Source organism: Canis lupus, chromosome 14 (genome assembly GCF_003254725.2).
Source record: "Canis lupus dingo isolate Sandy chromosome 14, ASM325472v2, whole genome shotgun sequence".
NCBI classification, from domain to species: Eukaryota; Metazoa; Chordata; class Mammalia; order Carnivora; family Canidae; genus Canis; species Canis lupus.
In genome coordinates, this window is record NC_064256.1 from 51,367,296 (window position 1) to 51,380,233 (window position 12,938).

At 42.9% G+C, this 12,938-nt stretch overlaps 1 protein-coding gene across 8 annotated transcripts in view; it reads right to left on the reverse strand.

The window, feature by feature from the left end:
• Positions 1-12,938, reverse strand: part of DOCK4 (dedicator of cytokinesis 4) — a 410,170-nt gene that overhangs the window by 18,565 nt on the left and 378,667 nt on the right. For all 8 annotated transcript variants that reach the window (XM_049093429.1, XM_049093431.1, XM_049093430.1 and 5 more), the window contains 4 exons: positions 12,578-12,719; positions 11,057-11,223; positions 8,143-8,229; positions 749-925 (listed from right to left, as the gene is read on the reverse strand). In XM_049093429.1, the coding sequence (XP_048949386.1) occupies positions 749-925; positions 8,143-8,229; positions 11,057-11,223; positions 12,578-12,719 (573 nt within the window). The remainder of the gene's footprint in view (positions 1-748; positions 926-8,142; positions 8,230-11,056; positions 11,224-12,577; positions 12,720-12,938) is intronic.

Genomic DNA, 12,938 nt, shown 5'->3' on the forward strand with positions numbered 1-12,938 from the left:
GAAATTATGTAAATAAGTGTCTTTGATATAGCAAGCAAGTAGCAAATCCAAATCAATAAGCTTTATATCATAAAATAAAGTGCTTGAAGAGTCAGTATGACTAAAATGGTGGCCTCACCTTCCAAGCTGTTGTGCTTTTCTGTTTAAAACCACAAGGGCAGATGAAAAGTCCACTTAAAGAATCTTCTAAACAAGATCAGATTTTTCTATGCCCAGGAACCTCTTTGGTCAGGGAACTGGTTTTAGGTAGACATTTATTTAACATTCTTGATAACCTTTATTCATCCAAGAACACACACACACACACACACACACACACACACACACACTTTTGTCTTCAAAATATCACATATAGGAAAATGGAGTAAGTGTGCATCGCAAATGACTTGTTTGCTCTACTTAACAAAGAACTCTGTATCAGTGGGAGCCCTATATTAGCATGTGGCAATTTGTACACATTTTGAAAAAAGACTTCTGAACCCCTAAGAAATCACACTTAAAAACTTTAAGATTTTATTTATTAGAGAGAGAGAAAGAGAAAGAGAGAGAGATAAGCAAAAGAGAGCACAAGCAGGGGGAAGAGGCAGTGGGAGAGGGAGAAGCAGGCTCCCCGCTGAACAGGGAGCCCCACAGAGGGCTTGATTCCAGGACCCTGGGATCATGACCTGAGCAGAAGGCAGACACAACTCACTGGGCCACCCAGCTGCCCCCATTTAAAAACTTTCAAACAACAACACTGAATCCTCACCTCTTGATACCTGGAAACCCCGCCATTCACCGCAGCATCTATAACTCCATTCAGGCACATGGTCAAGGGATTGATATTCTGCATCTGTCTTGTCTGACACTGACTAATCAGAGTCTTCAGCTGCTGATTTTTATTTTCCAATACTTCAATTGCATTCTCCAGAGGACTCATTTCTACCTGAGAAGCAAATGAGAATAAACCACATTTTGGATTTTGTGACATTCAAGAAGAAAATAGATTGTCCATGTTCTGAATGATCTGTGCTCCCCCCTGGCCCCCATCAATATCTCTACCGGGGGGCCATACAGTAGAATAGACAAGGATGTGGAAGACAAATGAACTGTGCATTCAGAGTTCTGGAAAGTGAAGGTGATTATACTGACCGGTTGAAATGAGGTTTGGGTAATCAGCAATCATCAATTATATATTAGTACTGCAACAAGCCATGTAATCCTTAAAAGAAAACTCGATCTCATGTCTATTTAAACTCTTTTTTTTTTTTCTTATGAAGGGTTAAGTATTCAGGGGCCCTGCATGTTATTATCACCTTTTCAGTTGCTTACTTAATGAAGAGCACCACAGGAGATACAAAGATGCATTTACAAATCCTCTGATGTCAAGGAGCTTTCAGCCCAGTTGGGAAGATGGGACATATGCCCATATGGACCCCATATGCATATATATCAGCACCATAAGGTGGCACAGGATGGTACTCAGTTGGGAGTTACAGAAAATAAGATAATCATATATGCTGCAGGATCTATTTGTTGAAGGAGAGCCAAACAGAATTATAATGAGTTAAAAATTCTAGGTTATATGGGCGACCTGACTGTGAAAATGATGAAAGTGTTCTTCAGATGTTAAACATTGTGGCCATTATTGTCATTGACATTCTTTTTGAAGTGAAGGTCTGCCAAGCTCTTAGCCGTAAAATAATTCAAGCTTACAATAAGCACATTTAAATATTGGTTTTTTCAGTTAAGGAAACAAATTAGATTTTTAAAGGTCACTTACATCATCTTAAAACAACACTGAAAAGTACTAGAATAATTTGACTATGTCAAAATTAAGATTATACATTCTTCAAGAGACACTATAAAGAGAAGGAAAGATAAGCCAGAAAGGAGAAGATATTAATAACATATAATGCCATCAAAGAGCCTCTGTCCAGAATATATAAAGAACTCTTACAAACCAATAAGAAAAAAGCAAGTGACCCAATAAAAATTGGGCTAAAGACTTCTATAGGCACTTTACAAAGGAAGAAATCCAAATGGCCAATAAATATATGAGACGGTATTGAACCTCACTTGATCAACAATGTGAAAAACAATACCACAGTAATACACTACTAAGCACCCACCAAATGGCCAAAATAAATAGGACAAGAGCAAACAAGGATGAGAAAGTACATGCTAGACTCTCTCGATTTCGGCTGTTGGAAGTTCAAATTGTTTCAATCACTTTGTAAAACAATCTGGCATTATCCACTAAAGTTAAAGAGCTCTTTATTATACATTACGGTCCTACATGCAGTTCTCTGCAGGCATATATCTGAGAAAAAAGCGGAGTAGGAGATGTGTGTACATGTATGTGAAGAAACATACAAAAATGGTCATAAGTGTCTCAAAAATCTCTATGTTCACTGATAAGAGAATGCATAAACATACCGTGGTATGTTCACACCATGGGATAGGACACAGCAATGCAAAGGTCAGTCACAGGTAATACCATGGACTAACGTTACAAATAGTACTGAGTAACAGAACCAAATTATAATAGAATATACACACTATGACACTGTTAGATACAGTTCAAAATCAGGCAAAAGGAAACTGACTTGTTTTGGGGAAACAAACTTAGATGATCAACCAAGCAAGGGAATGGATACCACTTAAGTGAGGATAGCAGTGACCTGTAAGGGAAAGGAAAGGGAGCGAGTTGCAACTGGAAAGAGTACATGGGAAGCTTCTGGGGTGCTCCTGGCAATGTTCTGTTTCTTGACTGAGTGCTGGTTAGTGGGTATTTATGACACTATTTATGACAATAAACCTTTGTCTTATAATCACAAAAGCTAAACTATAAAGGAAAAGTCTGAGGACTCTGATGGATGGAAAGTTAAAAAGTAAGACGTCTTAGGAAGTACAACAGGGGTTGCTAGGGGCCAGTGAGGGGGAAAAGAGGAAATGTTCAAAGGATGCAGAGTTTTAGTTTTGGGAGATGAAACTGGTCTGTTGCATAACAATGCCCACATAGTTAACACGGTTTTACCATACATTTAAAAATAGTTAAGATGGAAAATTTTATGTGTTTTGGCTGATGGAGAAAAAAAATCATGCTCATCTCTATAGATTCAAATGCTGTTAATATGAATACTTAAAAAGTAAATAAAATGCAACGCAGACCAAAGATAAATAATAACTTCAGGAAATGTTTCCACAAATATTCCTAATTATTGATATTTCTCAAATACTGAAGAAAATCAGACATAGGATATAACCAGTGCATTCACAAAATAAAGAGAAACAAGTAAATAATATGAAAACATATCATCTCCTCCAGTATTCAACAAATGCCAAAAAAAAAAAAAAATCAACCCTAGTATGATCACTTTTGATCTGTTATTTGGAAAGATTTATTTTTTTAAAATTATTTATTTATTTATGATAGTTGGGGAGAGAGAGAGAGAGAGAGAGACCAAGACATAGACAGAGGGAGAAGCAGGCTCCATGCACCGGGAGCCCGATGTGGGATTCGATCCCGGGTCTCCAGGATCGCGCCCTGGGCCAAAGGCAGGCGCCAAACTGCTGTGCCACCCAGGGATCCCTGGAAAGATTTAAATAACACAACCCTGTTGTGCCCAGGGTTGGAGAGGATGCTGGGAAGCTGGGTATTCCCAAGAACAGTTATTCCCGCCAGACAAGATATAAGTTGATAATATGCTGTTGTTGGTCCGTGAATCAAAGGTTAAACTATGGACTCTTTGATAGATCGTTTCACCCCCAAGGAAATTTTCCTAGGGAGATGGTCAGAAGTGTGCAAAGAATATTGTGTAAAAAATGTTCATCAAGGGATTGTTTTCTGCTAGTCCCCAGACTGTGATCTTTAAATACCGTTTACCACTACAAAGCAGCAGGAGTCATTGGAGAAATGGTTGCTTTAAGGTCTGGGGCAGAGCATGTATAACTGAGCATGGAGTACCTAAGTCATCCCAGTAAGCCAGGAAGGCAGCTGGGAGGAAGGCATTAAAGCAGCTGGCCTGTGACCCTTCACTCTCTTTAACGGAGGCATATCTTTGGGGAATAGAAAAGGCGGCAGGTGAGAGGGTCTTATCCCCTTGTCAATTGAACCTTCAAGTAAATACATTAAGACTAATTACTAGGAGGGAGAGATGGTATCTGTGTCCTCAGCTAAAGAATTGCTTATACTAATAAAACCTAGAACTCTGCCTGAAGACATGATTTCCTACAGAATGTCCCAGGAAAGTTTCATAACTCTCTGCCGCACAAAATGGAATATTTCACAATTTAAATGTGCCCCCTGCGTGAGAAATCCTGTGAGCCTCACTTAAAGACTTTATTTCAAATTATTATTGATGTGGGGAAGAAGGATCTAGAAGATAAGGCTTGAGGTCTCAGATGTCTCTGTGCTTCATCTGAGCCTCCTGATTGCCTTAAAGTTATCAGCCAAGCTTGCTGCCGATTCCCACATCTGATTTGACAATCCAGGCCTGTGTGTCAGCTCAGTAACGACTACTGGATACTATCAGAGACTCAGAAGTCAATCTGAAGAGGCTCCCAAGGGCAAAATGGAACAACCTGAAAATTAATAACAGCAATAACTGCAACGGATTTAAAAAACTAAGCATGCTTAAATCCATGAATTACCAATGATACGAAAAACAAAACCAACCAAACAAGAACTTCTGTGGTCACTTTTATAGGCTGTTATCCTTCCCCTGCTATACCTCAGGGTACTCATATGGTTGAGGAGAGAACCTTCTCACTGCAGAAGTGTTCCAATGAATAAACAAAGAAGGAATGATAAGATACCACCATTTTGTGACACCCAGTAGCTGGGGGCCATGATCATCAGTGGCTGCCAACTCAGCAACAAGAGAGACAACCAGAAGCATGTAACATCCCCTATGAAGTACTCTTGCAAAAAAAAAAAAAAAAAAAAAAAGAAAAAAGAAAAATCCAAAATAACAGTATCTTATCAAACTCCTAAATCTAACTGCCAATTTACAAAAAAATATAGGGACAAAGAAACCCATTAAATTATCCCACTGGTTCAGTCTGCAGATTGCAAGGAAAAAAAGCAATTCAAGGAGAACCTATAGATCAAAAGAGACTTTAGGAGACATTTCAACTAGCTGCAATGTATGGCCCTTATTTGGATCTGAACTGAAACAACAAACGACTATATGTTGGCAAATTGAATTTAAATGAAATATTAAAAAATAAATAAAAAATAAGACTAAATACATAAAATCTTAAAAAAAAATAAAAGACAACAAATGACCAAAAAAAGACCCAAACAAAACTCATAAAATAAACAGACCCTTGGTGAAGTGTGAACACTGACTTGATATTTTATGTGAAGGAATTACTGTTAATTTTTTTTAGATGAGATGATGCATGATATTGTGGTGATATTTTTTTGTTAATATACATACTGGATTATTTATAGATGAAATGATAGGATGCCTGAGATTTACTTTACAATAACCCAGTATAAAACAGGTGCTGGTAAAACAATATTGGCCTTTTGGATGGCTGTTTAAGTAAAATGATGGGCAAATCAGGTTCAATATATATTTTCTTTATTTTTGTATGATACAACTTTAATTTAAAAGGGACACCGGGTACTCTGCACAGAGGTGATTGCAGGGGATTAAGGGAGAAGCACATGACCACTTAGGTAGGACACTACTGCAGAAACCAGACGCTAGATGGTGCTATTAGTGGGGGCTGGCGAAGAGTGGCTGGATTCTGCGTATATTCTGATAGGAGAGCCCCACGATTTCCTGATGGATATAACATGACGTGAAAATATTCTCATTATCTGTAATTGGCGTTTAAAACCTCATCATACATTTCCTTTATAATTTTTAAATCTTGTTTAAAAATTTTTTTAAATGAGCTTACTTTATTAATCAGAAAAAAGTACAGATTTTTTTGTTCTCAAGACAATAAAGGCAATTTCCAAGAAAACAGTAGTTCAAAGGCATTGTTATCTTCAAAAGAATAGGATAATATATTCTGGGGTTATGACTTAGTGAGTAAAGGCCCACAGCCTCCTGTAACACCTCTGGTGCTAGATGTTTCACATTTCAGAAAATTTCAAATTTTAGAAATGTGATATATAGCTCGAAGCATATTACATAATCCTCAAGAAAGGTCTGGGGAGACTCTCTTTAACCAAATGCATTAATATTTCTGCAGCAAAACATAGGAATATTTGTACTAAGTGAAATACAGATCATGAGTGGTCTTACGTCAGATCAGGTTAGGCTTATTGCCAAACTGAGTTTTGGAGATGAGCTTATGAAAACATCTTTTGGTTTTGAGAATCTTTTAAGTTTTGGCATTGTACATAAGGAATTCAATTCAGGTTGGGATACATGTATTTAGTACCTACTACATGCCCCTGATCTCGAGGACCTTATATGCCATGAACTGAAGCGGTAAACCAGCAACTTTAATAGAAGGTGGGGACATTCCAGGCAGTAGGAACAAGAGAAAGACATAAGGTTGTTATGAGTGGGCTGTGTTCAGAGAACAAAGTAGCCCAATTTAATTTGTTCTGTTTGACAGAATGTAAGATTATATATATTCTAATAAAGTAGGCAGCTGACGTTTGAAAGGTTGTGTTTTGTAACGCTTCTTTAATCATTATCAGCATGGTACTTTTTATGCCTATTTGTACGTGTGTGTGTGTGTGTGTGTGTGTGTGTGTGTGTGTGAGGGGGAGGGGGTTATATTTCAAAGGTTAGGACCATTGGTAAGGCCTCAGAGAATTTAACACTCTGGGTAGTAAGTAGATGAAAAGGCTCTCTGAATCATTAATGCAGGGCTAGATGACTAAGAACATTCCGTGGTTTTGGGGCAATGCCATTCAGCAGGAAGCATAATAAGACCTTCTGACGCTGTTGAACAGCCTCTCCTCTTCCATGGAAGGCACCAGGGTATACTATGTGGGCAACCAGCTCTGGGCACCCTTGACTCACACCCTACAAGAAGATGAGTACACTGAGGCAGTCTACTGAACTGAGTTCCATTTGTTTTGGAAGCCACGTGGATTTTTCAGCACTGTGAAGGGAAGATGCCCCTAAATCCTGAGCTTCATCGACCATGATAAGCTGAGTGGTTTCAGTGCTTAGTGAAGTTTCAGGTTGGATAAGCCATTCTTGGAAGATGATTTGGGCAGGAACTACTTACTCCCTGACAGAGTAGGCTTGTCATCTAAATAAGAAAGGGGTTAAATGATATTTTCACAATTGTCAGGTTTTCTATCAGGTAGAGGGCTACGGCAATCAAAGGGCTGGCTTTGATCATGATGGATGCCCCAAGGGAGGGAGAAGGGCTGAGGCTTGGGAGCAGGGCTGCCATGAGGTGCTGTGAGCCTGAAGAGTGGCAGAGGCACCAGGGCGAGGTCTCACCCCCATATAGCTGCTGTCGGCTCCAGAACTGGGGCCCAGAGCTGGAGCATGTTTTACAGCCTGAAGGGTTCTGGGGTGCTGGTTTCCAGGTTCTAGAATGCCACCTGCTGGTCTCTAGCTGGTGTTCACCCGGGACTGCACAGTGAGGCTAACCCTTCTACTGCCAACAGGAAGACAGGGTGCTGGGGCTCTGCGCCAGCCCCCCTGCAGCCCCTAAGGACACTGAGCTAAAAGGCATGGATAGAATTGGCTTTCGAGTCAGGAAAATCTGGGCTCGAATCTATCCTTTTTTATTGTCTTGATGTGAGACCTCTGGCAAAGGCTTTTAGCTTCTTGTTGAAACTTGCAAAAATAGGGGTAGGGATACATACCTCATAGTTTTGGTAGGATGAGTCAATAAGACAAGGTAGAGAACCTCTTCCCTCTGGCCTACAGGCATTCGAATTCCGGATCTTTTACTCAAGGACCCGAGTTGTTCCCATGCTGTAGTCAGAGTCCTTTTTGAGGAATGCCTCTCGCTGGCCGGACTAGGAGTACAGTAACTCCGACCTCGGTCACAAGGCGACCTTCAAGCCTCGGTCACACAGGGGTCAATACCATTAACATTCACTAACTTACTCTGTGCGCTTCCGGGGACTTGGAGTCAACAGCAGAAGCAATGAATCTATGGCGTGACTCCCGGTGAGCAACTGTGATGGGAAAGTACCTGAGAATAAGCTCTGATCCTTACCACTTCACGCTTTTCCACTTCAAACCAGCGGGAAATTCCAGGTAAACTCTGCACCAAGTACAGCGATGTTCTCTCCACCCAGAGACTCTACGGAATACAAAACAAATTAAGTCCCCAAGTGTCCCTTCTTTGTAGTTACTGAGCTATGACTAATGTGTGCCATTCAACTTGGTCAGGTTTGCTTATTTCTGTAGGCTTCTCTCCAGCATGTGGGCCATCCCTTCACACTCGTGAAGCCATCACAGTAAGATACCACCGAGGCCGGGTTAATAGTTCCATTCTATGTTGTCAGACACTTTTTCCTGCGTGGACTACATGATCTACTTCAGACAGCAGGCCTGAGATATAGGAAGAGGCCACTACGTTATTTCCTTTGCCTGTTCTTTCAAATTCCAACGTAAACCCCCATCACTCTTTAAGGTCTTGCCATTTTTATCTAGAAGGGTCAAGAGTATCAGCCAGTCAACACAGGATCAGAATAACAACATCCTCACGGAGGAAAGGTCCGTGAGGAATCATGTAGCTCCATCTTTCTCTTATAAAGAGGAAGAAGCTAAGCATCAAGGAGGCAGTGCTGGGGGGTGACCTGCTTGGGGGTATGTTCTAGTTTCCTGGAGAAGCAGCACAGACCCTATCTCCTAGAACTTCTGATGTCCTCACTGGGCCACATTTTCTCATGCCCATTTCAAAGGCCATCATCCAAGAGGATCTGTATTTAAGGAGCTGAGGCTTCCCCTGGCCAGGAAGGGCACCCCTGTGACACGTGAAGCCACAGCTGCCTTGATGGGAGCCGCTGCGGGTGACAGATTTCTCTTTTGTCAACCACGTTTCTGTGTGCATGCCTCTTTTTTCTTACTTCAACAAAGTACATTCTCAAGAGGATGATAAACTGGACAAACTCCCTGAAACAGTGCCACTTATTCCAGAACAACAGAAAATGGAAGGATTTCTTCATGTCGGCCAAGATAGACTGAGACAAATAGGGCAGGGTCCCTGGGACGGTGGCTGGGAGGTCGGTGGGGAAGGGAGGGCTCAGGGCCAAGAGGAGGGAAGGTCTGAGGTGCGGGGAGAGAGCAGGAGGCCACAGGCACACGGCCGGTGGGGGGAGGACGGTGCTGCTCAGAGGAGGTGACGCGTGAGCGGGCTGCTGACGAGCGAGTAGGAGTTTGCCAGGTGGAGGGCAGGGAGGGAGGCAGCGGGAAGCAGCCCGCACAGGCCCCATAGCAGGAGACGGGGGAGAGAAGTTCAATGTCGTGGGAGCCCACGAGGAGGGCAGGCGAGTGGGCTGTGGCACTGATGAGGCTTCTGGAAGGGCAGCTCGGAGCCAGATGCCAAGTGCTGCATGCACAGGCACGAGGAGCCAGATTTCTTATCATTTTTCTAGGGGGACTGCCATCCCACTGACAATACTTAAAGTGACGGCCACGAGGAACTGCGGTGCAGAGAAGGTACTAGAAGGTGTTGGGGCTCCGGGTCGTTAGGACGTGACTTTGAGCAAGTCGACTGCCTGACTCCGGGGGATCTCTCAGACTTGGCAATCAGTGAAAACACCTGCAGCCAAAACTACATCACAAACGAACGATCGCTAATTGGTTTTGTGGGACACAAAGAAAAATGTAAGTATCCAAAAGGACTAGAAAATGATCGTGGGTTTTCTCAGTGACATCCCAGGACTGTCTCTTCCAACAGGTTCTTTGCCTTGATGCGTAACCCGTCAGCCTCTTGGTGCAGAGGACGGCTTGGTGTGAGGCCCGTCGTGACACTGCGGCCCAACCTCAGCTTCCCGTTGCGATCACCGGGCCGGGCCCGATCCCGGAGCCACTGCTGTGGGCACTGGGAACGGACACTTGGGCGGACGGAGGCCACGAGGCAACCTGACATCACGCCGGCAATGCTAATCGTGTTAGGAGAACGTTTCCCAGCGTAAGTAGAGACTCTGTGATGAAAGAAGCTAAGCCGATTGGCCCACAGTAACGGGTTTGCTTTGTGTTCTGACTACCTGGGGCTCTATCGGGTCTCACTGTTATCAAGGAAAGAAGAGATTATAATGTCTCTGTGGCACCCCCCCCCCCCCCCCAGTGGGGCTGTGACAGCCTGAGAGACAGCAAGGCGTATTACAGCTGGTGAGAACAGACAGCTCACAGCACAGGCAAGGGGTCTATGGGGCGCCTTCACTCTGTGTCTTCTCAGAAGTCCTAGGGACACCCCATCCTAACAAGAAAAAGCAGGGATCACACGGAAATCTTCCACCGTACCAGCGGTCTACCTGGCTGTTCCCCGTCTCAGAAGCTCCTCTTCCCTGTCGGTCAGGCATTCGCTACTCACCGCTGACTACTGTCTCTGAGAATGAACACCCTGAGGTCCCCTCCACTCGTTCAGCATGAAGGAATGAGAGGACTGGGCTCAACCATGACATCTTTGACATGGTCTGAGGACCACCAGCATTGTCACAAAGAAGCTGATCCCAGGCCTTCCTCTCAGACCTACTGAGGCAGGATTCCTGAGCTAAGAAGGCTGGTTACGAAAGCACCCCATGGCACTCAACTCATACAGCTGAGTTTGAGATCAACAAGACTAAATGATTTCTGGTCCCTTCTGGTTCTATCACTTGATTCCATTCTTTTTTTTTTTTTTTTTTTTTTTTAAGATTTTATTTATTTATTTGACAGAGATGGGGAGAGGGAGAGATGGAGAGACAGAGAGAGAGCAAGCTAGCAAGCACAAGCAGGGAGAGGGGCAGAGGGAGAAGCAGACTCCCCACCGAGCAGGGAGCCTGACTCGGGGCTCCATCCCAGGGCTCTGGGATCATGACCTGTGCTGAAGGCACCCAGATGCCCCTACTGGACTCTATTTATCGAGGGGCTTGTCCCAAGAAGCTCACAGGAAGCCGTATGTAATGAGAACTGCACGGTACCTTGAATTCATTCTCTTTATCTTTAGTGCCTTTGTGAAATGGTCTGTCATAGCGGAATTTCCAGATATGATTCACTTTATAGAAACTTTTGATGTTGTCCGGAACACCCTCTCTCTGCAGGACCTCCTGGCTCTCCGGAATAGGAGTCACGGCATATATCTGCAAATCTAGGATTAAAAAGTCAAGGAAGAAACCTGACTTGGCAAACGCCACAGAAACCTGGCTTGAGCTGCGCTGTGGCAGAGAGCAGAGGATGGGTAATAATCTGGTGCTTCCGTTGGGTCAAAGTCATTTAAAAAAATTGCCAAGAAGGCGCCAAGAACTCAGTTGACAACAAACCATTTCTCAAACTACAGGCCTTGCACTAGGTTTAGGGAGGTGATTCTAAGCACCTGATTAAAATAACTCATGAATTTATGTGTCACTGATTTTTTTGTTTCTTTTTTCCTCTTTTTGGTGTTTTGGTGGGGGTGGGTGGGAAGGGCTTGGATCTTAGGTACTCAGAATCGTATTAATCCTAATCCTCATTTAAGAGACACTCTTCTCTTTAGTTCATGCATGGCCCCTCTTAATTAATGTTTGTAAAATAATGTATAAATACCCATGCAACCGTGGCCAAAGACAGAAACCAGTTCTGACAGTGATTTATATTTACCTGTGTGATGCTCTGTGTCTCCAGCCTTCCCACACTTGGGGTATCACTCTCCCAAATCTTGTACTGATTAGCAGAGTGTTGTTGTAGATGATATTTTTAAAATTACATTAAAGGGTATCATATTTACTAGTATAGTTACCTTCTTCTCAAAGAAGGATAGCAAAATCTTTTCCCTGATGTAAAGTCTTGCTTCTGTTGCATTTTATTTTCTACTTTGAAATGGTATCCATGATTATCAGTGGGAGCTTCTTGTCTCCTTAAAGATCGTAAGTTTTAGGAAGAGGCAGAAACATTCTCAAGGGGTGAATTCCGTTTGTCTCTAGGGCCTGGGTAATTTCAGTTGAGTTGTTCGTATTTTAGACCACGAGAGTGTCAATTACACAGCAATCATCAAAGGCTGTCCAAGATGCCATGGCTAAGAGTCCCCCAAAGATACTAAGGCACCTCCTTCCCTGCCCTTCCTTCCAGAATAAAAATAAAAAGGGAAAAGGGGCTGAATGGCATATGCCAGTAAATATGATGCTATCATTTCCTCCAACTGAAGCGGTTTCCACAGGATATGTTGGAGGAAAGTTATTCTAAGGGAAATCACTAAAAGGAGCTTTAAAAGCAGGGCTGAGATAGAAAAGTTTTAATTGAAAGGAAAAAAAAAATCTTAACCAGAATCCTTAAGGGATTTCCTTTCATCTGACATTGTGATAATAACTAGGACAATGTTGTTTGGAAGGAACTAAGCTAAAAATCAAGAAGGGAAGGAGGGAGAGTAAGAACTTGGCTATTGCAAAGGGGCCAGAGGCTAAACAACCTGGCACAAAAATGCTCTGCAGCTAATGGCCAGTGGATCTAACCCGTCTAGGTGTGGATACACTGAGCTTCCGCCTGGAAGATGGTCTCGTCGGGCTGGTTGGCATGCTGCATGGCGATGGCGTGGGGGAACTCATTCAGCATTCTCTGTTGGAAGGCCTCCAGCCTTTCGTAGTCATGCCCTCGACACACAAACTCCTTATTCTGGAGGTGAAATTAAAAAAAAACAAAAAAGAGAGCCATGTAATTGAGTGCATTAATTACAGAGAGAAGCCAAAAAGAGAGGACACACTGGCAACTAGTGAACGTATGCCTCACCTCCATACACTATAACACAAAACCCCAAAAACAGTTTGAAAAATCTGCCCACATATGGAGAATGCAGGGCAAGGATCGTGAGCTTCAGACCCGGACGCAGTGTGC